The sequence below is a fragment of the Manis pentadactyla genome, chromosome 7 (assembly GCF_030020395.1).
Source record: "Manis pentadactyla isolate mManPen7 chromosome 7, mManPen7.hap1, whole genome shotgun sequence".
In the NCBI taxonomy this organism is placed as follows: Eukaryota; Metazoa; Chordata; class Mammalia; order Pholidota; family Manidae; genus Manis; species Manis pentadactyla.
The window spans coordinates 128,849,898-128,874,731 of record NC_080025.1 but is presented as its reverse complement, the minus strand read 5'-3'; the positions used below and the strand labels follow the sequence as shown (position 1 = coordinate 128,874,731).

The following is a 24,834-nucleotide window of genomic DNA, read 5'->3' as shown; positions in this document are numbered from 1 at the left end:
CTCTCAGTAATACTAAAACTGGTATTATGTACAGCAAGGACAGGCAAAGTGAGAAACTCCTTAGATACAGAGATCATTTAGGAAGCTGTTAGGATTATGATGGAATGGAACAGATGAATGTAGTAAGGAAATATCAACAAAGTATTATTTCCAGGAGCTCCATTAAAAGATGGTAGAGTAGGAAGGCAAGGCAGAAACCTCCTCCCAAAAACACATAAAAGAAGAAAATACAGCAAATACACCTAAACCTGAAAGATGACCTGAAAACTGCAGAACAGACCACCTATGCCTGAAAAAGAAGAGAAGACCACAGTGGCAGAGCTGAGATCATGTGGGACCCAAGCCCTCCACCCACTCCAGCCTACAGGTGGGAGAAAGAGGGACAGAGTGGGGAGGGTATAGGAACCTAGGAGCGCTATACACTGGGCCCTGGATATCTGCTCCAGGAGCATGAACCCATATTACATTGGGTTCTGGTGGTTAATGGGGTTGGACACCAGGGACAGGTGGAACACTCTGGGAAGCTGAGACTCCAGCCATTGTGGAGGACAGGCACACTCTGCCAATCCTGAGACCCAAAGCTGAGGTGGCAGTTTCAAGACTTGCCAGCAGTAGGAGGAAACTCTCCTCAGGAGAAAGCCAGGTGGAGGATACCCTCTAGCCTTTCCTTTGCCCAACAGATAGGGAACTCTTGGGTGCCCCAGATACTCAATCCCCCTTGCTGGCAATGCAGCCCCAAGGCCCCTGCCTGCACATGCTGCCAAAAGCCAACCCACTCAGTCTAGGAGCAGTGTCAGACTTTGCTACTTGGCAGGCAGAAGGAGACTCTCCCAGCTTCCTTGGCTCCATTTTAGCTGAACTGGGGAGATGTCTACAGGAGCCAGCCCCAAGAGCTCCTTTCTTCCTGCAGGTGTCCAAGCCCAGTGTTGCATATCCGGCACAAACAGAGCTGCACATCAGCCCACCCACCCAATTATCCCTGCAGCCCCACCACTGCTGCAGGCCAGGCAGAGGGCAGCCATGCCCACAGCGAGCTCATTAGAGACTCCTAAGCTGACCACAAAGGTGGCAGCTGAAGCAAACTGCCAGCACAGACAGAAAGATGCCCTGCTTACTGCACACCAACAGCTGAGGCCCCGTAAAATAGAAAGTAAAGTATCTTGAGCTCCTAGGCACCATAGGATGCTTTCTTCATAAAGCTATTACTCTATAGGCCAGGAAGCATAGCTGAAACATCTAATAGAAAGGAAGAAACATAGAAACTATGAAAAATTGAGGAGGCAAAGGAATATGATCCAAACAAAACTAAAGGACAGAACCGCAGAAAAGACTAAATGAAACGGAGATCACCAATATTCTTGATAAAGATTTCAAAATAAAAGTCATAAATATGCTCATGGATTTACAGAAAAGTATTCAAGATCACAGGGAGGATTTCAATAAAGAGACAGAAGACCTGAAAAAGAGCCACTCAGAGGTGAAGAATACAATATCTGAAATGAAACAGATAATGGAGGGATTTAAGAGTAGATTAGTGCAGGTAGAGGAGATGGTATATCAAATGAAACTAGAGAACAGGAAAACAAAGAAGCTAAGGAACAGGACAGGAAAAAAGATCTCTAGGAATGAAAGAATGGTAAGAGAACTACATGATTAATCCAAACAAAATATTTCCATAATAGGGGTGCTAGAAGAAAAGAAAGGCAAAAGGATAGAAAGTCTCGAAGGAAATAATTGCTGAAAACTTCCAAAAAAGGGGAAGGAAACAGACACTCAGGTCATAAAGAGCAAAGATTCCCCTAACAAAAGGAACCCCAAGAAGACAACACCAAGACATATAATAATTAAAATGGCAAAAATCAAGATTAAGGAGAGAATACTGAAAGCAGCCAGAGAGAGAAAGAAGATTACTTTTAAAGGAAATCCCATCAGGCTATTAGTAGACTTCTCAGCAGAAAATCTACAGGCTAGAAGGGAATAGCATGATATATTTTATGTACTGAAACAGAAGGACCTCCAACCAAGAATCTTCTACTGGCAAGATTATCATTTAAATTTGAAGCAGGTATTAAACAACTTCCAGAAAAACAAAAGTTGAAAGAATTCACCCAAACTAACCAAGTAGATGAAAATGTCCCTAAGACTAAATTGCCTTCCCCAGTGAAAATAAACCCACAGTGAAGGTAGTAGAACAACTAATTACCAAGCACATAAGAAATTAAAACAAATGGAGCAAAATGAACTTTACACAAAATCAGTCAAGGGAATACACAAAATGTGGAGATTATGACATCTAATATGAAAACAAATAGAGGAGGAGGAGGAGGAGGAGGAAGAAGGAGAAAAAGTACCTTTAGACTGTGTCTGAAATAGAGTAATCAACAATTTAAGATAGACTATTATATAGTAAGGAAGCTATCCTTGAACTTTTGGTAACCACAGAACTAAAGCCTACAATAAACACACACACAAAATAAACAAATAAAAGAGAAATCCAATTCCAACACTAAAGAAAATCATCTATAATAAGAAAAGAGTATAAGAGAGAAAGAAAGGAACAGAGAGGAGCTATAAAAAACAGCCAGACAATTAATAAAATGGAAAAAGTATGTATCTGTCAATAATCACCTTAAATGTAAATGGACTGAATGCACCGCTCAAAAGACATGGAGTGGCAGAATGGATAAAAAACAAGACCCATCTATATACACTGTCTACAAGAGACTCCTTTCAGACCCAAAGACATACACGGACTAAATGTGAGGGAATAGAAAAAGGTATTTCATTAAAATAAGAGAGAAAAAAGCAGGAGTAGCACTATTTATATCAGACAAAATAGATTTCAAAACAAAGAAAGTAACAAGAGACAAAGAAGGACATTACATAATGATAAAGGGGTCAGTCCAACAAGAGGATATAACCATTATAAATATCTATGCACCCAAAATAGGAGTGCCTAAATATGTAGTAAAACAAATACTAACAGAATTAAAAGGGGGAAACAGACTGCAATACATTCATTTCAGGAGACTCTAAGAAACCACTCACATCAATAGACAGATCAACAAGACAGAAAATAAGTAAGGAAACGGAGGCACTGAACAGTACATTAGAACTCATGGTCCTAACAGATATCTACAGAATACTCCACTCAAAAGCAGCAAGACATTCTTCTCAAGTGTACATGAATGTTTTCCAGAATAGGACACATACCTGGCCACAAAAAGAGCCTCAGTAAGTTCAAAAAGACTAAAATTGTAACAAGCAGCTTCTCAGACCACAATGGTATGAAACTAGAAATAAATTACACAAGGAAAACAAAAAAAGTCTACAAACACATGGAGGCTTAACAAAATGCTCCTAAATCATCAATGGATCAATGATCAAATTAAAACACAGATCAAGCAGAGAGCAAGCAACAGAGACCAAAGAAAATAGCAACTCAACAGCCCAAAACCTGCAGAATGAAGCAAAGGCAGTTCTCAGAGGAATGTACATAGCAATACAGACTTACCTCAGGAAAACAATAATCTCAAATAAACAGTGTAAATTCACAACTAAAGAAAACAGAAAAAGAAGAACAAATGACGTACAATGTCAGTAAGAGGGAAAAATAAAGATAAGAATGGAATAAACAATATAGAGAACAATAGAAAGAATCAATGAAACGAGGAGCTTCTCCTTTGACAAAATAAACAAAATAAATAAACCCCTAGCCAAACTTATCAAGAAAAAAAGAGTGTACACACATAAACAGAATCAGAAATGAAAAAGGAATAATCACAACGGACACCACAGAAATACAAAGAATTACTAGAGAACTATGAAAAATTGTATGTCAATAAACTGGACAACCCAGAAGAAATGGACAACTTTCTAGAAAAATACAACCTTCCAAGACTGATCCAGGAAGAAATACTAAATCTGAATAGACCAATTACCAGCAATGAAATCAAACTGGTAATCAAAAAAATACCTAAGAACACAAACTCCTGATCCAGATGGCTTCATGACTGAATTTTATCAAACATTTAAAGAAGAGCTAATACCCATCCTCTAAAAGTATTCCAAAAAGTAGAAGAGGAGGGAATACTTCCAAAATCATTCTATGAGGCCAGCAACACTCTAAACAAGACAAAGGCACCACACCACAAAAAAAGAAAATTATAGACCAATATCCCTGATTAACATAGATGCAAAAATACTTAACAAAATATTAGCAAACCGAATTCAAAAATACATCAAAAAGGTCACCCATCACAACCAAGTGGGATTTATTCCAGGGATACAAGGATGGTACAATATTTGTAAATCCATCAATATAATAGCCCACATCAATAAAAAGAAAGATAAAAATCACATGATAATTTCAATAGATGCTGAGAAAGCATCTGACGAAATTCAACATCCATTCAAGATAAAAACTCCCAACAATATAGGTATAGAGGGTACATATCTCAACATAATAAAGGCCATATATGATGAACCCTTAGCCAACATCATACTGAACAGCAAAAAGCTGAAAGCTTTTCCTCCAAGACTGGGAACAAGACAAGGATACCCACTCTCACCATTTTCATTCAACAGAGTACTGGAAGTCCTAGCCTCCTAGCCACCTAACTATGGCAATCACACAACATAAAGAGATAAAAGGTATCCAAACTGGCAAGGAAGAAGTTAAACTGTCGTTGTTTGCAGATGATATATTATACATAGACAACCCCAAAGACTCCATTAATTACTATTAGAACTAGTAACTGAATTCAGCAAAGTTGCATGATACAAAATTAATACACAGAAATCCACTGCATGCCTATATACTAACAATGAATTAGCAGAAAAAGAAATCAGGAAAACAACTCCATTTACAATTGCATCAGAAAGAATAAAATACCTAGGAATAAAACCTAACCAAGGAGGCAAAAGACCTTTGCTCTGAAAACTACAAGACACTCATGAGAGAAATTAAAGAAGATACCAATAAATGAAAATCCATCCCACTCATGACAGGAAGAATTAATATTTTCAGTTTGGCCATCCTGCCTAAAGCAATCTACAGATTCAATAGAAATCCTATCAAAATACCAACAGCATTCTTCAATGAACTAGAACAAATAGTTCTAAAATTCACATGGAATCATAAAAGACCCCGAATAGCCAAAGCAATCCTGAGAAGGAAGAATAAAGTTGGGGGGATAATGCTCCCCAGCTTCAAGCTCTACTACAAAGCCACAGTAATTAAAACAATTTGGTACTGGCACAATAAAAGAGCCATAGATCAATGGAATAGAATAGAGAACCCAGATATAAATCCACACATATATGGTCAATTAATAAATGATAAAGGAACCCTGGATATACAATGGGGAAATGACAGCCTCTTCAACAACTGCTGTTGACAAACTGGACAGCTACATGTAAGATAATGAAACTGGATTGTCTAACTCCATACCCAAAGTAAACTTGAAATGGATCAGAGACCTGAAAGTAAGTCAAAAAACCATAAAAGTCTTGGAAGAAAACATAAGCAAAAATCTCTTGAATATAAACATGAGCAACTTTTTTCTGAACACATCTCCTCAGGGAAGGAAACAGAAGCAAAAATGAACAAATGTGACTACTTCAAACTAAAAAGCTTCTGTACAGCAAAGGACACCATCAGAACAAAAAGGCATCCTAGAGTATGGGAGATGTATTCATTAACAACATGTCTGATAAGGGATTAACATCAAATATATAAAGAACTCACACACCTCAATATCCAAAAAGCAAATAACCCGATTAAAAAATGGGCAGAGGATCTTAACAGACACTTCTCCAAAGAAGAAATTCAGATGGCCGAAAGGTACATGAAAAGATGCTCCACATTGCTAATTATCACGGAAATGCAAATTAAAACCACAATGAGGTATCACCTCACAGCAGGTAGGATGGCCAACATCCAAAAGACAAGGAACAACAAATGCTGATGAGGATGAGGAGAAAGGGGAACCCTCCCAAAATTGTTGGTGGGAATGCAAATTAGTTTAACCATTGTGGAAAGCAATATGGAGGTTCCTCAAAAAACTAAAAATAGAAGTATCATTTGACCCAGGAATTCTACTCCTAGGAATTTACCCAAAGAAAACAAGATCTGAGATTCAAAAAGACATATGCACCTTTATATTTATTGCAGCACTATTTACAATAGTCAAGATATGGAAGCAACCTAAGTGTCCATTAGTAGATGAATGGATAAAGAAGATGTGGTACATATACATAATGGAATATTATTCAGCCATAGACTAAAACAAATCCTACCATTTGCAACAACTGGATGGAGCTAGAGGGTATTATGCTCAGGTGGAGAAAGACAAGTACCAAATGATTTCCCTCATTTGTGGAGTATAACAACAAAGCAAAACTGAATGAACAAAACAGCAGCAGATCACCCATCACAACCCCAAGAAGGGACTAGCAGTTACCAAAGGAAAGGGGGTGGGGAGGGAGGGAGAAGGGAATTAAGGGGCATTACGATTAGCACATATAACGTTGGGGGTCACGGGGAAGGTGGTATAGCACAGAGAAGACAAGTACTGACTCTAGCATCTTACTACGCTGATGGACAGTGACTACAATGGAGTGTGTGTGGGGGGGAGTTGATAATATGGGTGAATGTAGTAATCACAATGTTGCTATGTGAAACCTTTGTAAGATTGTGTACATCAATGATACCTTAATAATAATAATAATAATAATAATAAAGAACAAGAGGGACTCCATCAACCCAAAACGTTTCTGTACAACAAAGGACACTATTTGCAGAACAAAAAGGCATTCAACAGTACTGGAGAATATATTTTTAAATGACTCATCTGATAAAATGTTAAAATCCAAAATATATAAAGAATTCATATGCCTCAAAACCAAAAACCAAATAACTTGATTAAAAAATGGTTTCAACCTAACATTAGACCTTTTATCAGTAATAACTTTAAAATTCTGAGGAATATAAAAGGATATGGAACTAACAGTTCTATTTCCAGTTAAACTAGCAATCCCAAACAATGAAAGCAAAATAAAGGAATTTTGGATCAGCAGAAATATGAAAGTTCCTATTGATGACAATGTAGGAAAAAATTATTGGAGAAGGTATTCCAACAAGAAAAAGAACCCAAGAAAAAAAATTAATGGGATATAAGAAACAGGAGCAGTGATACATGACAGAGGGAAAAAAAAGGAAGCTTGAAAGAAAATAAAGACCCAATAAATCTTCAGCCTTGGATAAGACATTTTGGAATGAAAAGGTTTTAATAATACAGAATATTTTCTTCCCTGTAAACCCAATCACAATCTTCCCCATAAGCCCAATTCCTGAATTTATATGGTGCCCGTTTCCTACTTCCCAATCACATTTTTAGTGCTTGGAATTTTGGTTCTAGTGTTTATCTTTAGAGAACAATAAATTTTCTCAAGATAATCTGATCACCACTTATTACTTACTTCTAACATCTCCTAGACTTATTTCTCACTGAGTCTTGAGTCCAAATGGTTTCCATTACGGGTCTTCTTATGGCAAATTTTCTGAAGGTAATATACCTGAGAGTATTTTATTTTATCCTTTAACATATGAAAGTTAGGAGGATATAAATTGTTTGGTTCAGAGCAAGTTCTATTTAACTTTCCTCTTTTTTTCCATTCAGTTTTGCTGTTGAGCTGTCTGGTATCTACCTACCTTGTTCCTTTGTAGATAATCTGCTCCTTCTCTCTGAACTCTTTCAGAATTTTCCCTATGTCTATTTTGATATCCTTTATTTTACTTTAATAAAAGTTAGGTTCTTTTATTATTTACTTAAATTAGGTTCTCCTTATTTTTCCTGTTTGGTACTTTATAAGCACCTTCACCAATCTGAAGACTTTCATTTTTTCTGATTTCTAGGAAATTTATTTCCATTATTTCTTCAATTATTTCACCATCATAAATTTTTTTTGAACTGCTGTTAATATATTGGTACTTACACAGCTCTCCTCCATATCCTTTGGTTTTTCTCTTATATTTTCTCTTTATCTTTGTTTCCCATTTTTTCCTGGCAGAGTCTAGCCTTTCAACTAGACTTTCAAATCATTCACTCATATCCACTATTTTTATAAAATTTGGTGCATTCTTTGTTTTAAATATATTTTTCAGATCTAATTTTTCCATTGGGTCCTGTTTTTATGAGTTTTGGAACTTTTTTCATATTACTAGTATGTACCTTACATTTTTAACTAAATTGATCATGCTTCTTTTAAATTCTTGGTTCATTATAATAATTCTGCTTTAGATAATACATATCAGTTTATTGATTTTTTGGGAAACAGTTGTAGTCCTCAAATGTCTATAGTTATATTGGTTTGAAAAGTAGTATTTTTCAGAGTATCAGCTATTCTTTCCATTGAGATATTAGGAAGGACAAAAGGCAAGGACAAACTTACTAGCATCAGCACCAGTAAGTTAATGGAAAATGGAGGGGAAAAGCCATAGGATAGTGAAGCTTGTGGACAAAGAACCAGTTTATTACTTCCGTTTACTATCACTCCCCCTATGCAAGGGTCTCATACCTTTAAATTCTTTGGGGGAAGCAGAAAGCAGTCTTCCTGAACTCAAAGGATGAGGAGAACAAATGAATTACTGAGAGTAGATGGTCAGCCATACCTATTTTTCATCAATTCTTAACTCTAGCATGGTTTATGCACTGTCATAATGCTGTTCTTTGGATTCTGGCAGTAGTGGTATGGGCTACTACTGCTAGTTTCTATAGCAAAAGAAGCAAGAATTAACTCAAGGTAATTTAAGGAAGAGGCAGGCTTCATATCATTTAAAGAGTTCCTGGAAACTTTCATAGGACTGCATATTAATGATATCTTAATAATAATAATAGTAATAGACAGGAAGGAAGGGAGGGAGGGAGGGAGGGAGGAAGGGAAGAAGGAAGGAAGGAAGGAAGGAAGGAAGGAAGGATTTCTTTTTCAAGAGTTGATTTTGGGAATGAAAGCAGTAGCCTTTGTTAGTTTGATACTCTAGCAGAAATCATTTTCATTTAACAACATTTTATACTATGTAAAGTATGCTTTATTCATTATGCTCTTGCATTACTTCTATAATTACTTTATGAAAATAAAAAGTGGTTTAATAAAAATGGCATTATCAAAAACTAAGAAGCCCTAAAGGTCAAAACTAAGAAAGAAGCTTTTATTCTAACATGTTATAACTATGAATTTAGTCTTCCTTATTAATTTTTTTTCCAAGAAGAAAACAACGATATCTTTTCGATTTAATAGTTTCTAATGGGTAGTAGCTGGGGGAGGGGAAAGCAGAGGATATTTACAACACACAGTATTTTTAAAGCTTGTATATTTAAGTGCCAAAAAACTTGACTGAATGGCAGGAATTTTAACCAGTCTTTATAAACTGACTCACAAAGAAAAATGAGTCAGGCAGATGTAAACAAGATTCTATGTTAATCATGAACACATGCTAAAAGGACACTTGTCTGAGAAAACAGAGAATGAGAATTATATAATAAATAACTATTACTGCCAACCTATTTTTATAGTTTTTTTCCAGGAAATTACCATGATAATCTTGAGCTCTATTTTTTTCTTTAGCATCTTTAAGGGCTGAAATAGGGAAGCTAAATGGGAAATAAATAAAATACTTTATCTGACAGTTTGAATCACATTTTTTCTTTTCTCTTTCTTTGGTTTATCAAAGAGGGAGAGATTACCAGAATTTGTAACAATCAGAAACCCTACGGGAGGATGAAAAAGATACCAGAAATATTTTTGAAGTCATTTCAATTCCTGAGGAAAATACATTATTGCATTAATTTATAAACTAATCTCAACTCTAATTTTGCCTCAGGATCCAGTGTACATATTTATTATTAATTACTTTTGTCAAGACAGAAAAAATCTTTCAGAACTGTCAAAGAAATATAAATTTAATAACAACAGCTTTCCAAAAGTTCTCTATTTGTTAGGATATTTTCAGCTTCAAGTAACAGAAAAGTCTGAGTAACAGTTAATTAATTACCTCATATAGTAAAATTCTACAGGTAGATCATTCCAGGATTGTTTCAGTAATTCAAACAAATCATGATGCTAGGTTAACATTCCTAAACTTCTCTTTTTTACTTTAACTTCATAAAGTTGCCAGTACCAGCTCTAAGCATCACATTGTTTTATAGAGCTTCCAAAGTTGGCAGAGAAGGGATTCTTTCAGCATTTAGGGAAGATTATTTTTCTCAAATGTCCTACAGGAGACATTCCTTATGTCTCATTGGCCAAAACTGTGTCACATGGAAGCCGGGAAAGTGAAATAATCTGTCAAAGGGTAACAATGACTGCTTTAGAAAAATAATGGTTCATCCCCAAGTTACCCTGGGGTAACTTGCCATTAATAAAATCATGGTTTGGTTAACAAGAAGAACAATCAATGGCTATAGGGTAGACAACCAACAATGTCTGCCACACTCTCAACTTCTAAATTTGGGACATTTTAAATGTTGGATGAGACCCTATGAAGTCGTAGTAATAACTCCAGTTTAGAACTTCTTTACCTGAACTTGGGTTTCCACTATTCATTATTTACTAAAATTTCACTAGTTTTTGACATTAAACAATAAAAAAATGCTAATGATCAAAGAGCATATGTATTTGATATTTTAATATTTACTGACATTCTGTGAGTGATCTTTTTACATTTTAAAAATTATGAATGAGGGGAACCCTCCTACACTGCTGGTGGGAATGTAAATTAGTTCAACCATTGTGGAAAGCAGTATGGAGGTTCCTCAAAAAACTCAAAATAGAAATACCATTTGACCCAGGAATTCCACTTCTAGGAATTTACCCTAAGAATGCAGCAGCCCAGTTTGAAAAAGACATATGCACCCCTATGTTTATCACAGCACTATTTACAATAGCCAAGAAATGGAAGCAACCTAAGTGTCCATCAGTAGATGAATGGATAAAGGAGATGTGGTACATATACACATGGAATAGTATTCAGCCATAGAGGAAAATAAATCCTACCATTTGCAACAACATGGATGGAGCTAGAGGGTATTATGCTCAGTGAAATAAGCCAGGTGGAGAAAGACAAGTATCAAATGATTTCACTCATCTGTGGAGTATAAGAACAAAGGAAAAACTAAAGGAACAAATGGCAGCAGACTCACAGAACCCAAGAATGGACTAAGAGTTACCAAAGGGAAAGGGACTGGGGAGGATGGATGGGAAGGGAGGGATAAGGGGGAAAAGGGGGCATTACAATTAGCACACATAATGTAGCGGGGGGTAAGGGGGACAAGGGAAAGGCAGTATATACAGAGAAGACAAGTAATGATTCTATAGCATCTTACTACACTGATGGATTGACTGTAATGGGGTATGTGGGGGAGTCTAGTAACCATAATGTTGTTCAAGTAATTGCACATTAATGATATAAAAAAAAATTATGAATGAAGCTGAGTATCTAAGTACATTTGTCATCTGTTTTTCTTTGAACTATTTGTCATTTGCCATTGTTCTGGGAGAATTATTCCTTTTTTATTGATTTGTAAGTGCCTTTTGTTATAGTAAGATATTAACCTTTATTTTAGTTGCTCGTTTGTTATTATTTGATATTTAAGTAATTTTTTTCATATGTAATTTTTTAATTTGCAAAAAACCAAACAATCTCTTTCTTTACAACTTCTGGGTTTTGTGTTATATTTGGAAAGGTCTTCTCCTAATCTAAATTATTAAAAATAACTACTTACAATTTTATCTTTTAATTTATGAATATTGTTATTTAACCATTTCATCCCCAAAATGTTTAAACAGGAAAGTTAAAAAAATAGTGCAATGCACATATGCCCAACATCCAACAACCTATAAACTACAGTTAATGTTTGCCATATCTGCTTTATTTAACTATTTATCAAATTATCTTTGTTGCTCAATCTTCTGAAAACAAAATTCAGAGATTACATTACTCTTAAATATTTCAACATGCATACAGAAAAAGGGCATTCTCTTAACCATAATACTATTTAACACTTAACTAATAAAAAATTTTTTTGTGTGTGCCTCTTTAGCCCCTTCACCTATCACCACTCCACCCCAACCCCTCTCCACCAACCACCAGTGACTTCTCAGTGTTTATGAATGTACTGCTGTTTAGCTGTTTTACTTTTTTTAGATCCCACATATTCTAGCAATAACTCCAGTTTAGAACTTCTATTATTTTATCTGAAGTAAAAGTCCAGAAGGGCAAAACACATGAGAATTTAATAATATACACACAGATTTTTTAAAATGCCAATAAAAACACTCCCAGGGTTGATATAAAAATCAGTAAGATTTTGCTTTTAAGATTTTTATGAAAATACGTTTACAGATACATCAGATCTTGCAGACATAACTAACATAGCCCTCACATGTTAAGTTTTACAAACTGAGAGCATAAGGGAATGAAATTTAACTGTCAAAATTTTAGAGCTAGATGAAGCCTTCAGATCAACTGGTCTACTCCCCTCATTTTCAGATGAATAATCAGGTCCAGAGAAATTATGTATTTTATCTTGCCAAAGTTGCACAGGGATGAGTGGCAGATCCAGATGAAGAGAGACCAAGTCTTCTGATTCTCAATTCACCATTCTTACAATTATACCAATCTGGCACTATGGTTAGAACAAAATGGAATAAACAGTGGTAGATGTGGGAAAACATAGTCAATAGATACTAAGGAACAAAATAAGGGAACACATAACTACTACGGAATAGGGATTAGGTTGTAAGAGAACTGCATCACCAGTGCTTGACTCAGCATCTGGCAAATGGTGAAGACTCGATATATGTTTGTTACCTTGAAAAATACAGTTATGAGAAAGTAATCCTATCATAATAGACTTTCTGTAGTAAACCATAAACTCTCGTGTGCAACAGACTATCTTCTTTTTTCTTTTACTTTTATTTTGGTATCATTAATGTACAATTACATGAGCAACATTATGGTTACTAGACTACCCCCATTATCAAATCCCCATCACATACCTCATTATAGTCACTGTCCATCAGCATAGTAAAAGGCTATAGAATCACTACCTGTCTTCTCTGTGTTGTACTGCCTTCCCTGTCCCCCCCCCAACATTATGTGTGCTAATTGTAACACCCCCTTTTTCCCCTTATCCCTCCCTTCCTACCCATCCTCCCCAGTCCCTTTCTCTTTGCTAACTGTTAGTCCATTCTTGGGTTCTGTGAGTCTGCTGCTGTTTTGTTCCTTCAGTTTTTGCTTTGTTCTTATACTCCACAGATGAGTGAAATCATTTGATACTTGTCTTTCTCTGCCTGGCTTATTTCACTGAGCATAATACCCTCTAGCTCCATCCATGTTGTTGCAAATGATAGGATTTGTTTTCCTCTATGGCTGAATACTATTCCATGTGTATATGTACCACATCTTCTTTATCCATTCATCTACTGATGGACACTTAGGTTGCTTCCAATTCTTGGCTATTGTAAATAGTGCTGCGATAAACATAGGGGTGTATATGTCTTTTTCAAACTGGGCTGCTGCATTCTTAGGGTAAATTCCTAGAAGTGGAATTCCTGGGTCAAATGGTATTTATATTTTGAGTTTTTTGAGGAACCTCCACACTGCTTTCCACACTGGTTGAACTAGTTTACATTCCCACCAGCAGTGTAGGAGGTTCCCCTTTCTCCACATCCTTGCCAACATTTGTTGTTGTTTGTCTTTTGGATGGTAGCGATCCTAACTGGTGTGAGGTGATATCTCATTGTGTTTTAATTTGCATTTTTCTGATGATTAGCGATATAGAGCATCTTTTCATGTGCCTGTTGGCCATCTGAATTTTGTAACAGACTATCTTCTAAACATAATTTTCAATTAATGTTAAATACAGAGCGTACATATGGAGAGTCTACTAAACTCCTTGTGTTCACAAACTTATTGCCAAAAGTTATTCAGAAATAAATCCAAATTTTTGATGTACTGAATTTTGATGTAATTATGTATGTGTTGCACACAAAACTAATAAATCTCTTCTTTCTGAGCAGCTGTCAATCCACTGACTTAAATTACAGCTTCCTTCTGAGGGAGCATAATATCATTATACTCTAGTTAAAAAGTAAGAGTTGAGGTACCTTCAAGTTTTGAGATGTTAAATATAAGATGATTCATTTAAGGAATCAAAAAGAGCAACTACTTAAGATTCTACACTATCTAACATAATAAAATTACAACAAGATGCAACAATTTTACAATTAGACAATCAATGAGTTCAAACATTTTTTCTGTGATTTCAAACAATCCAATTTGACTCACACCAAAAATGCAGTTTTAATCATCAAATAATTTACATTACTGAATCATAACCATAGTAATTACATATTATGTCCATCTCAAATTATAGTAATTAACTGCAGTAAAAAAGCTATGAAGAACAGTTAATAAATAGGATACTTAAATAAACTACAGAGCATCTATGTAGTGGATGAAACTGGTGTGTTGTAAGAATATTTAATAGTATGGAAATTTAAATAGCACCCTGCTTTGTCCTTAAAAGAATTTTCATGGTTTACAGGATAAGCAATAATCTAGTAAAATAAAATTTAAGTGGACTTATTAAAATCAGGTAAATGTTATTCTATATATAAGAGGACAATACAGTATGTCATAGTTCTGACATGAGGTTTTCTGGTTGGGCTAACTTAATCCACTGAAAGATTTTTTAGATCTAGATTCTAACCACATGCTCAACTCTGCCATAAAAATTCTCAGTTAAAAATGCCATAAAGACTGAATGCTTAGAAATCCTGAATAAAGTTTATGTATTTTAGCTAAGCTTTTCACAGGTTTTGAAAAGCAGAGTCAAGATTATATTGCCAGATGAATACCTACAACTGTGTTAACAATTAAGGTTTGAACCATATACTCTAAATCCTAACCTGGGTTTGGGGAGTTAGAGATTTCCAGGAGACAAAGGTTTGTAAGATAAGATCTGAAAGATGAGCACAAGTTAGCTTCATTTTTGGAGGTGAGAAGAAGAGTAATTCAGGGAGGGAGAATAGCATGGGCAAAAACCCAAAGGCAAGAAAAAATACTCTATCTCTGAAGAATTAGTATTCAGTGGCCATGAACAATGATCTGGTGGCAAAGTGAAGGTCAATACCAAGAATGGGGTTGGAGAACTAATTAAGCAGGGGCCTATCATAAAAGAATCTATGAGTCAGGCTGAGTTTAGACTTAATCCTGAGGGCAAATAAAAGATTTTAATCAAGGAAGAAAAAACATCAAGTTGATGTTTTTAAAAGATATTTTCTTATCTTATCAGCACTAATCAAAAGGTAAGACTGCCAATATACTTTTTCTTCCTACGTACAACTCTTGAGCTCCTTAATGATAGAGACCTTATTCACAGATGTATGCCTAGTGCTTAACTTATTATCTGGCACCTAGTATTTTTTGGTGACCAAAAAGTATCTATTAAATAAATATTGAAGTATATGATTCTGCACTTAATTGGTTACAGCTGTACTCCACTTGCAGCGTGGAAGATTCATTGGGAATGGGGCAGGGGATACATGGAAAGAGAAAGAATAGAAAGAGAGGAGAAATAGGTGATGTTAGCTCAAACTAGTAGCAATAGATACAAGATGAAGATAAAACTGGCATAACCTGATTACCAGATAGACCAGTGAATCTATAGGTAATACTGACATACACTTGTGAAAAGTGATGTATCCAACAATAACACCAACCCAAACTGAGGGTCAATCCCTCTCCACTCATATAGTAGCTATGAGCAGGAATACCACTTTTCATAAAATATAATTTTGGTCATTTATGGACATGCTGAGACATGAGGTAATGTGCATAAGGTTACTTGACTAAGGACTGAGGATCTGGAGAGCTAAAACATTGGTTCTTAATCCTAGCCACAAATCAGAAAATCATGGGATGGGGTGGGGGAGAAAGACAGAGAGAAATGGGGACATGGGGAGAGGAGAAGAAAAGGGAAAAATGGGAAGGAAGAGAATAAGACAGGGAAGGAGGGAAGAAGAGAGGGAGCAGGGAAGGGAGGTGAGGAGGGAAGGAGGGAAATGGAAAAAAATAAGAAAAACCAAAAAATGAAAAGAAAGTAATCTTAGTTTCACTCTAATATGCCAACAGAGCCACTGAGGTTCCATAATTCCAAATAGAACTGCAATAGTCATTTAGGAGGAACATTTTCCAAGTAGTTCTAACCAGATGCTCAACTCTACCATAAAAATTATCAGTTAAAGCACCATATAGCCTTTGTCAATTCAAAATTAACCACTTGGAAAATATATACCTAGAGAAAAGAGTGACCTTTTCAAAACTTAGATTAAGATCCTGGCATCAAACTTTTCCATAACCTCCTACTATACTGAGAAAAAAAAAATCCAAACTTCTTGCATTTGTATAAGGTACTGAATAATCAGACTATTAACTATTTCTCTAACCTCAATTTATACTAACTTTCCCCACCCTCAGTTCCCACCAGCCCCATCTGTTTATGGAACACACTAAGTTCTTTCCTGCTTAGGGAACTCTGATACTTGCTCTTCTCTCAATTCTTGGCATGGTTCTTCCTGATTCTCTACTTCTTGTCTTCAAACTTAAATATTACCTCTTCGGAGATGGTTTCCTAACCTATCTATCCAAATGGGACCTCCCATATTAGTCATTAACAAAGCATCCAATTTTTTTCTTCAGAGTACTTAGAAGGCAATTGCAGGTCTCTCTTCACCAGAATGTAAGTACTTTGAGAGAAGAGATCTTATCCCCCAAGTCCATAGTTATATCTCAAGTGCCTAAAACATACCTGGCATATAGAAGGTACTGAAGTATGTTGGGAGGGAGGACAAAAGAGGATCAAACCTAGATGCTAACAGGTGATCAACAAATGTTATTAATAAATGAACTTGTTTGCACTGTGGGATAATTCACCATAAATCAATTAAAAATTGAAGAACACATAGCAAAACCTGTGATTCTAATTTTACAAGAGTTATAGTAATAAGAGAACAAATCCATGTGTCTTTTCTGTAATACCTCTAGACCATGGTAATAAAAGTGTCATGATTAAAAAAAACTTAACAATTTAATGTAAATTTTAAATTAGAATATAAAATTGTGCTAAATTTTATACAGTAAATTAACTTTAAAATTTATTAGAAATACATCAAAATGTTAGTATATTATGTCCAAATGGTTTGATGCATTTTCTTTTTTGCATCTTTCCATATTTTCCAAATACTCTACGATGAGCATATTACTTTTATAATTAAAACAAAATGTAACAAAAAGAACAATTATCACACTCTGCTAGCTCTAAAGCTAGCTATAACCATTAATGAAGCATTATACTGATCAATTTTGTAAATTACTACATAGTAACAACTCATTTTTAAAATCTTCAAATGATAGTCATTAAAACAACTTATTACAGTAAGTGTTAGTTACTAAGTCTTTGCTACTATCACTGCCACTTTTTTGTTTTAATCTTGGGAAGTAACTTAGTATGGTAGGAAAAAAACACCTCTGTACTCAAAGTTCTAAATCCCAGCTCTTTTATTAACTTAGTTATGTAATGCTAAATACATTATTTCACCAAGTTCACTTTATCCCCATCTGGTAAATGAGGATAAAACCACCAATTAGAGATATTTATAAAGCTCTGGGCTTAGTGACTGGCATATGGAAGGGTCTAAACATAGAGTAGCTACTATAAACAGAGTATTATCTACAAGCTAGAGTATAAGCACTCTGAGAGACTGATCATCTTGTTCCACTGTATTTTAGTCTAGCACTGAGTAGCATGTAGTAGTTTTCAACACATTTGTCTAATCATTTACTATATTCACTACCTTTTTCAATTACTTCTCTTTTAGTTATTTTAATGGAAAATTAGAAGAACTCTTTGAAGATAGAGGAAGTCAATGATTAAATCATACTTCTATACCATCCTATGGAAGCAAAAACAAGTAAACAAATCAGACAATTTTAGATAGGATGAAAAATTTTATTAGTCATTTCTTACTATATTTCTTTCCATATTTCTAAGCATTATGCTTAAGCTGCTATTTTTGACATCACCTACTGACATCTTCTTATAGTAGATGAAGATTTTTAATATACTGACACTATCTCCCCACGCCCACTCCTCTCATCCTATCCTCCCACTAAATTTTACCCCTATTTTTGGTTAAATTCATTGCTGTAGTTGTATTATGTTTAAGGAAATACCTCTTTGCTCTAGAGCCAAGAAATGTACTGCAATGATGTCTCCTTTAAACATTATTTTTCTTTTCCTATTACTTCCTACCTTAATCTTTTAACCAGATGTTATTTACCTATTAACAGCTTTTTATTCCAAATGTTCAAACATATCTTCTGAGTTCACTTAGAAGCTAAATTTGAATATACTTTCCACCTTATCCTGTACCTTCCAGTGTTGCTTAGAATTTCTGTATCATTCTAAATTCTGTTCCTTTGACTGTAACCTCATTTTACACTAAAAGCTTTTAAGACACTCTCTTTATGCCTGATATGTGAAACTCCACAATATATTATACGAAGCCTTGGGGTAGGGGGCATTTATAATCTGGAACCAATGCGCTTCAGTTTGGGGAAATTTTAAAATTTATTTTATAATAAAATATTTTCCATTTTCTTGTTCTGTACAGTTGGAGAATTTATCAGTTCAGTATTGGACCTCCTGGAATTATTTTTCAAAGATCCTTATTTTCTCCAATTTTCATCTGTCTTTGTCTATTTTTTAGGAGATTTCTTACAAATCTTCTACTTTAATTTTAATTAAATTTATTTTCCAAAAGTTCTTTCTTAGTCTCTGATCTTTCACTGAATCCTATTACTATTTTATGGATGCAGAATCCTTCATTTTACAGATGCAGTATCTTTTCCTCTAAGAAATTTGATCTTGGTCATTATTATTTTCATTTACCTATATTCACTGCATTACTCCAGATTTCTGTTTTTAGGTTTATTTTTGTCTCTTTCATGGTGAAGGCCCTAATACAGAAGACACTTAACCTGACAGTTCATTAAAGAGTGAAGAAATAATAAGTTAACTGAAAACAGTATGCATACAGTGAGCTACACCATAAGGGAACTGGGCTGTGAAAATGGCCATTGTATGAGGGACTAGGATAAGCTATTTCGTTGGTGGGGTAGGAAATCTGCAAACAGTATTTGGAAATCTTTTCTCTGAGGCCATACATTTCCTACAGAGAAAGTGATTCTAATGTTCTGCCAGAAGACACATGTCTGGCATCAGCAAACAGGCAAGTGGTTACAAGTTCCACTTCTTAGTTTATAGGTTTAATTTTCCTGTTCTCTACCATGTCCCCTCTGCCTCCACAGATCCTCTATCATTTCTTTTCCCCCAGAAAATAAAGCTCTAGCCTCTGTCTAGTAGGAAGTATGGGAGAAGGGTCTTAGGGCCAAACTACTTGATGTGCACTTTTTTTTTTTTTTTACTATAGTGCTATCTCTAAAAACATATATATTTAGTTATTACATATATATTAACTTTTTCTCCTAAATATGAATAACTATTTTAATAAAAAGATCTCTTTTTATAAGTAACAGCTACAAGGAAAAGCAAGCTTATCTAATTTCTCACACTGTTGTTCAAATTAGGTATTGTAAACCATTGGGCCTTAAAACAAATACTATTCTTTTGTATATACTAAACACAGGCAAAGCAACTCCTATGTAGGGTGACTATTTTCCAAAAGAGGACACTTAAGAGTGAATGGGTCACTATTAATAATTATGCCATGGCAATACACATAAATTCAAGACTATCTCAGGAAAACCAGTCACCTGATTACTAGGAAAATAACTTCTTGGATGTTAAGCCTGTACACTTAAAAGATGTTACCAATTACCTGGAGTCCTCCCTCAAAACAGACATACTCTACTATGCTGGTGCCAAACATATACGTCATTTTAGTGAAAACAGAAGGTGGAAAGGATTCGCAAATATAGAATAAGGCAGTTTTAAGATATTAATTCTTGCACGGCACCTCCCCCACCGGCAACCCACTGCCAAACAAGCACAGATATTCCTTTAGAAATTCGCATATTGTCTTTCTGTTCAAAGGAAATAACGATGATTTATGTACTTTAAACAGATAAAATTGGTAATTTGGCTGTTAGTTTTCTTCCTCTTGCTCAGATTAACTTTAATTGAATAATAGGGGAAAGGGTGAAGAATGGTTAGAAAGAGAAGAAAATGGGCAAAAGTCTTCTACTGAAAGTAGTTAAGGCATGAGAGAATAATCACTAAATAAATGCCTTTACCCATTCCAGAGTCTTTCTTGGTGCCATCTGATATTATGTCTACATGATCAGAGTCCACATCATAACTAAAGAAATCATTCAAATAGGTCTTCGATCGTTGGCCACCAAATACATATAAGCAACGATTTTTCTGAAAAATAAGAAAAAAAAAGGGCAAAGGTGGGAGAATGTAGTAACTTCCACGAAGAATTCAGAATGACCATTCTAAAATTTAGACCTCAGTACAAGTGATTTTCTGACAGACCCATGTAGTGGAGCCTATGCTGGTATAAAGAGGAACAAGGAAGATCCCTATACTGCCAAAGGGTGACCTCTAGGTTACCCTACTAAAGGAAAAAAGCAAGGTGCGGAATAATATATAGAGTGCAGCCTGTGTGTAAGAAAGGAGAAAAAGGAATGTTTGTATGTGTTTCCTTATTCAAAAAGAAACAAAGGAAGAAAACTGAGAAGGGACAGAACAAGACAAGGATAAAAAAATAAATCTCTCCAAAAGTACCCTGACTTATAGTTTTGCCTTTAGACTCATATATATTTTTTTATTCAGTTAGGAAACAAAATTCCAAAAAATCTGGCAATTGGAAAAAAAACAAATAAACCTATCTATATATAAAAATATGACCACAGAAAGACATGACTACATAGAAAAGTAGTATTTCTTTTAATTCATGTTTTCTGACTACCCATCCCGAGTATGCTACCTCTTATACAGAAAAAATAATAAAAAAGCAGTCTGAAATTGCATTCAGTGATTTTTTTTTTAGTTTTCTTTTCTCTAAACTATTACAGAAAGAGCAAGTAAAATAATATTGTCACTAGAGAAGTAAGATTTCAACCTTAAAAGATAAATATAAAATCAAAAGATATTAAATTTAAAAGCTATAAAATGAATTATAATTTTTCATTTGAATTGGATATATAAATATGAATTCATGATTTAGTTTCTAAAAAGGATATGTGTGCATGTGTGTAAATCAGACTAATAACATATATACACAAATATATATACTAATAAATTTAAATTCTATTTCTGTGTGTGTGTGTGTGTGTGTGTGTGTGTGTGTGTGTGTGAGTATGTATACGTGGGTATACTGGAAAGAACTCTTATTGACCAAAGACAAGGAAAAACTGGGACATCAAAAAGAGTAATGAGAGCATTAGATTAAACACACCAAATATATAAAAATCCATGAGTTTTAAATAATACTTTAAAAAAAACCTCACTGATTGCCTTTGGGGCCTCAACTCATATTAAGGTGAAAAAGTGATAAAGGAAAAAAATCAAACATTTATATTACCTATCCTGTGTGGTTTACATATCAGGGCAGCCAAATAGTTAATGAGGCTTAGGGTTTGTTAATAATAGATTCACGGTTAACAAATGCAGAAGAAATGATGTAATAAGAAAAACCACCATTTAAAAAATCCTAATGAAAATTTAGGCAATAATTAATGGTCACATTAGGTAAAAAGAGGAAACATATATAAACGATCAATCAGGCTCATAAAACACAAACCCATCAAACAATTTTAACATCACCAAAATTATGACAATTACAAATTAAATGCCTCTTGATATCTTGGAATCAGACCATCTATGAAGAATTATTCTTCACTTCCTCCCCCTCCCCTTCCTCCTAAAGGAGTATGAATCTAAAATCAAGATTCGGATATAACTACCTGCTTACAGGAAACACGGGGGATAGAAGATCATGTTAAATAACACTGCAATGATAAAATCGGTGAAAATGAGAGTATGGGAAATACTAGAGGACACATGATTCAGCTTCCTTAACAAATAAGTAAGTGGTAAGCAGGGGAAAAAAGTTGGAATGGGAAGTACTGTTATGGATTAAAAGGAATTTAAGACACCTAACAACCAAATGCAAGAAAATGATCTTTTTTGAGCCTGACTTGAACAAACCAACTATGAAAAGGTATTTTTCATTATTTCAGAAAAAAAAAATGAATGCAGAGCATGCACTACATGAATTCATGATATTGAGAAATTCCTTTTACTCTGACTGGATATTATAATGGTATTACAATTATGTTTTATAAAAGTCCCTTCAAAGCTAATATAGGTGTAATGATACAATGTCTGGGATTTGCTATAAAATACTCCAGCAAATAAAATATTTAAGAATAGACTTAAAAATCAAAGAAACATTCAAAACAAAAAGAAATGAAATATAGTGTAAATATATAAAATATTAATGTGGAACACTGATAACTGTTGAAACTGATAAATGAGTACAAAGGAATTTATTATACGCTTCTCCCTACTTTGTCTATGTTTAAAATACTCCACAACGTATTTTTAAAGTTATGTTCACAGAAAAAAGACCAAGTTTTCATTATAACATTTAAAAAGGTTAAAGAAATGTCTGCATATTGGTTTTGCTGATAAATTTAAATTCTAATTTTAAAAAGTCAAATCTTAATTATTCACAATGGAGAGTAGCGGAGGGGAAAGTTAAGAACAGATAAAAAAACTGATCTAGTTACTCAGAAATACGTAAGTAGAAAGGTATAAGGAAGAGAAATAACTACAATATCTATATATAAGTAGTAAAATACTAATCTAGCATAAAAGTGCCTAGATTAGTATTTCGGTGGTAACTAGGAATTACTAGGTTAATGGGAAATTTCATAATTAGCATAAAGTTCTCTATTAGAGGAAGTTTTGTTTTGTCTATCACTGCTAAAACTAAACATTTAGTTCTAATAAAAAGTTTTGATCTCTTACTAAAGAATTAAGATTTCATCACTTCTTTTCCTAATGAGATATCATGACAAAATAACAATACAATGTACAGAATATTCTTACTGAGTGGAATAGCATGCAGTGTCCTATCCGAGACTGGATGTCCTCAGGCCCAGCATTACAGGAGTCCTCGCGAAGAAGTTTCCAGGTTTGACACTGACAGTTGAAAGCAAACAACCCACTGAATTGTGGTTCACTGGCTCTGCTGTCGTCTACGCTGCCATTACATGTCAAAATTCTACCACCAAAGGTGTAGATCATATGTTTTTCTGAGTCCATACACATCTATTAGAACAAGGCAACAGGTTGAGTAGTTTTAGATTAATTCCTGTCGTATGTGCTCAAATGAAACCAATGTGCAATTTTAGATTCTCAAAAAAAACCAAGAACAACTTTGTCTTAATAACACTAAATGCCACTCCTGACTATCACATGTACTCAACGCAAAACTGCTCACCACTTGGCAGATATTTAATATGGATTTCTACATACCTTTTCAGACTTCCATTTTTCCCAATGAGAGTAAACTATGTTGGGTGAAAGAGCTTTGTGCTCTTTGAAACTGCATACTTTTAAAACCAAATCAATGGATAATACATGAGGTGATGACTTATACTTAAGAGTTAATATTGATAATACTCTGGGTAAACAATGATCACACCCTCCTTTTCATCCTTCTTATAAAAACTCCTTTCTATTCTAAGCAAGCATACTATTAATCCTGCTACCATTTAGTAAGAGAGCAGGTACATGAATAAGAGTGACGTAGCTAAATTCATTTCTGCATTTATTTTAAAGGCTCTTCTAATTGTGTTGTTACAAATTAGCAAAACAGACATTTGCAGGAATCAGTCTCCAGACTGACTTCTTTGGTGATAAATCTTGTCTCCTTTTAACACTATATCTAAATTTTCTTTGAGTATTGTTATGCAATTTGTGTTCAAAAGCCAGTCCTTCAACTCAAGGAGATTATATGGCTTTTCTTAAAAGCATCTCTGAAAAAAACCCCAGCTAATTATCACACGACAATAAGAAAGAATAAAATTCTACTTCAAAGAATACATAAGTCCAAGTTGGAAATCAGATGTTGAACACAAGTGGCATTTATATTTAAAGAATAAATTGTGTATACAAAACATCTATTTTTTTTTGCTAATGCACAAATACTAGCTATTATATGTTCAATTCTCTCTAATCATATTATTTCTATTTATCTATTTTTGTATTTTTCAAATAAAAAACTATTTTAAAAAATGTAAAGACTGGGTTTTTTATTAGTATTAAAAAGAAAAGACTTTAGCATCTCCTAATCTCTGCCTATCACTAAAAAGATTCACTAACCTGCCATTTCCCAGGTTTCTGGCTGATTTCCATAAACTAAGATGAAAATCTACCATTCCTTGAGGGTGAAATCTTGGTGAATGATTGAAAAACTGAGATGTCAGTTTTCATGTCCCTGGCACTCCAAACAAAGTGTTCCCACTTTTTAATCTTAATTGATTATATCATTAAAAGCAATCCATACATTACTGAGGACAACTCAGTATGGCCCCATTACCCTGTTATAAGTACTTAAGGCTCAAATCTCTCTGAACACCTGGATACCATGCTCACATTTTCATAAATTTACAGAGTCACATTAATTTTGGCCAGTCTGTTATCTAGCCCCTATCTACTTCACATGGCTATA

The 24,834-nt window shown here is 34.5% G+C and overlaps 1 protein-coding gene across 5 annotated transcripts in view; it reads right to left on the bottom strand.

The window, feature by feature from the left end:
* MKLN1 (muskelin 1) overlaps positions 1–24,834 on the bottom strand; it is a 390,326-nt gene that overhangs the window by 42,461 nt on the left and 323,031 nt on the right. For all 5 annotated transcript variants that reach the window (XM_057504770.1, XM_036909011.2, XM_036909012.2 and 2 more), the window contains 2 exons: positions 23,208–23,429; positions 20,381–20,510 (listed from right to left, as the gene is read on the bottom strand). In XM_057504770.1, coding sequence (XP_057360753.1) covers positions 20,381–20,510; positions 23,208–23,429 — 352 coding nt within the window. The remainder of the gene's footprint in view (positions 1–20,380; positions 20,511–23,207; positions 23,430–24,834) is intronic.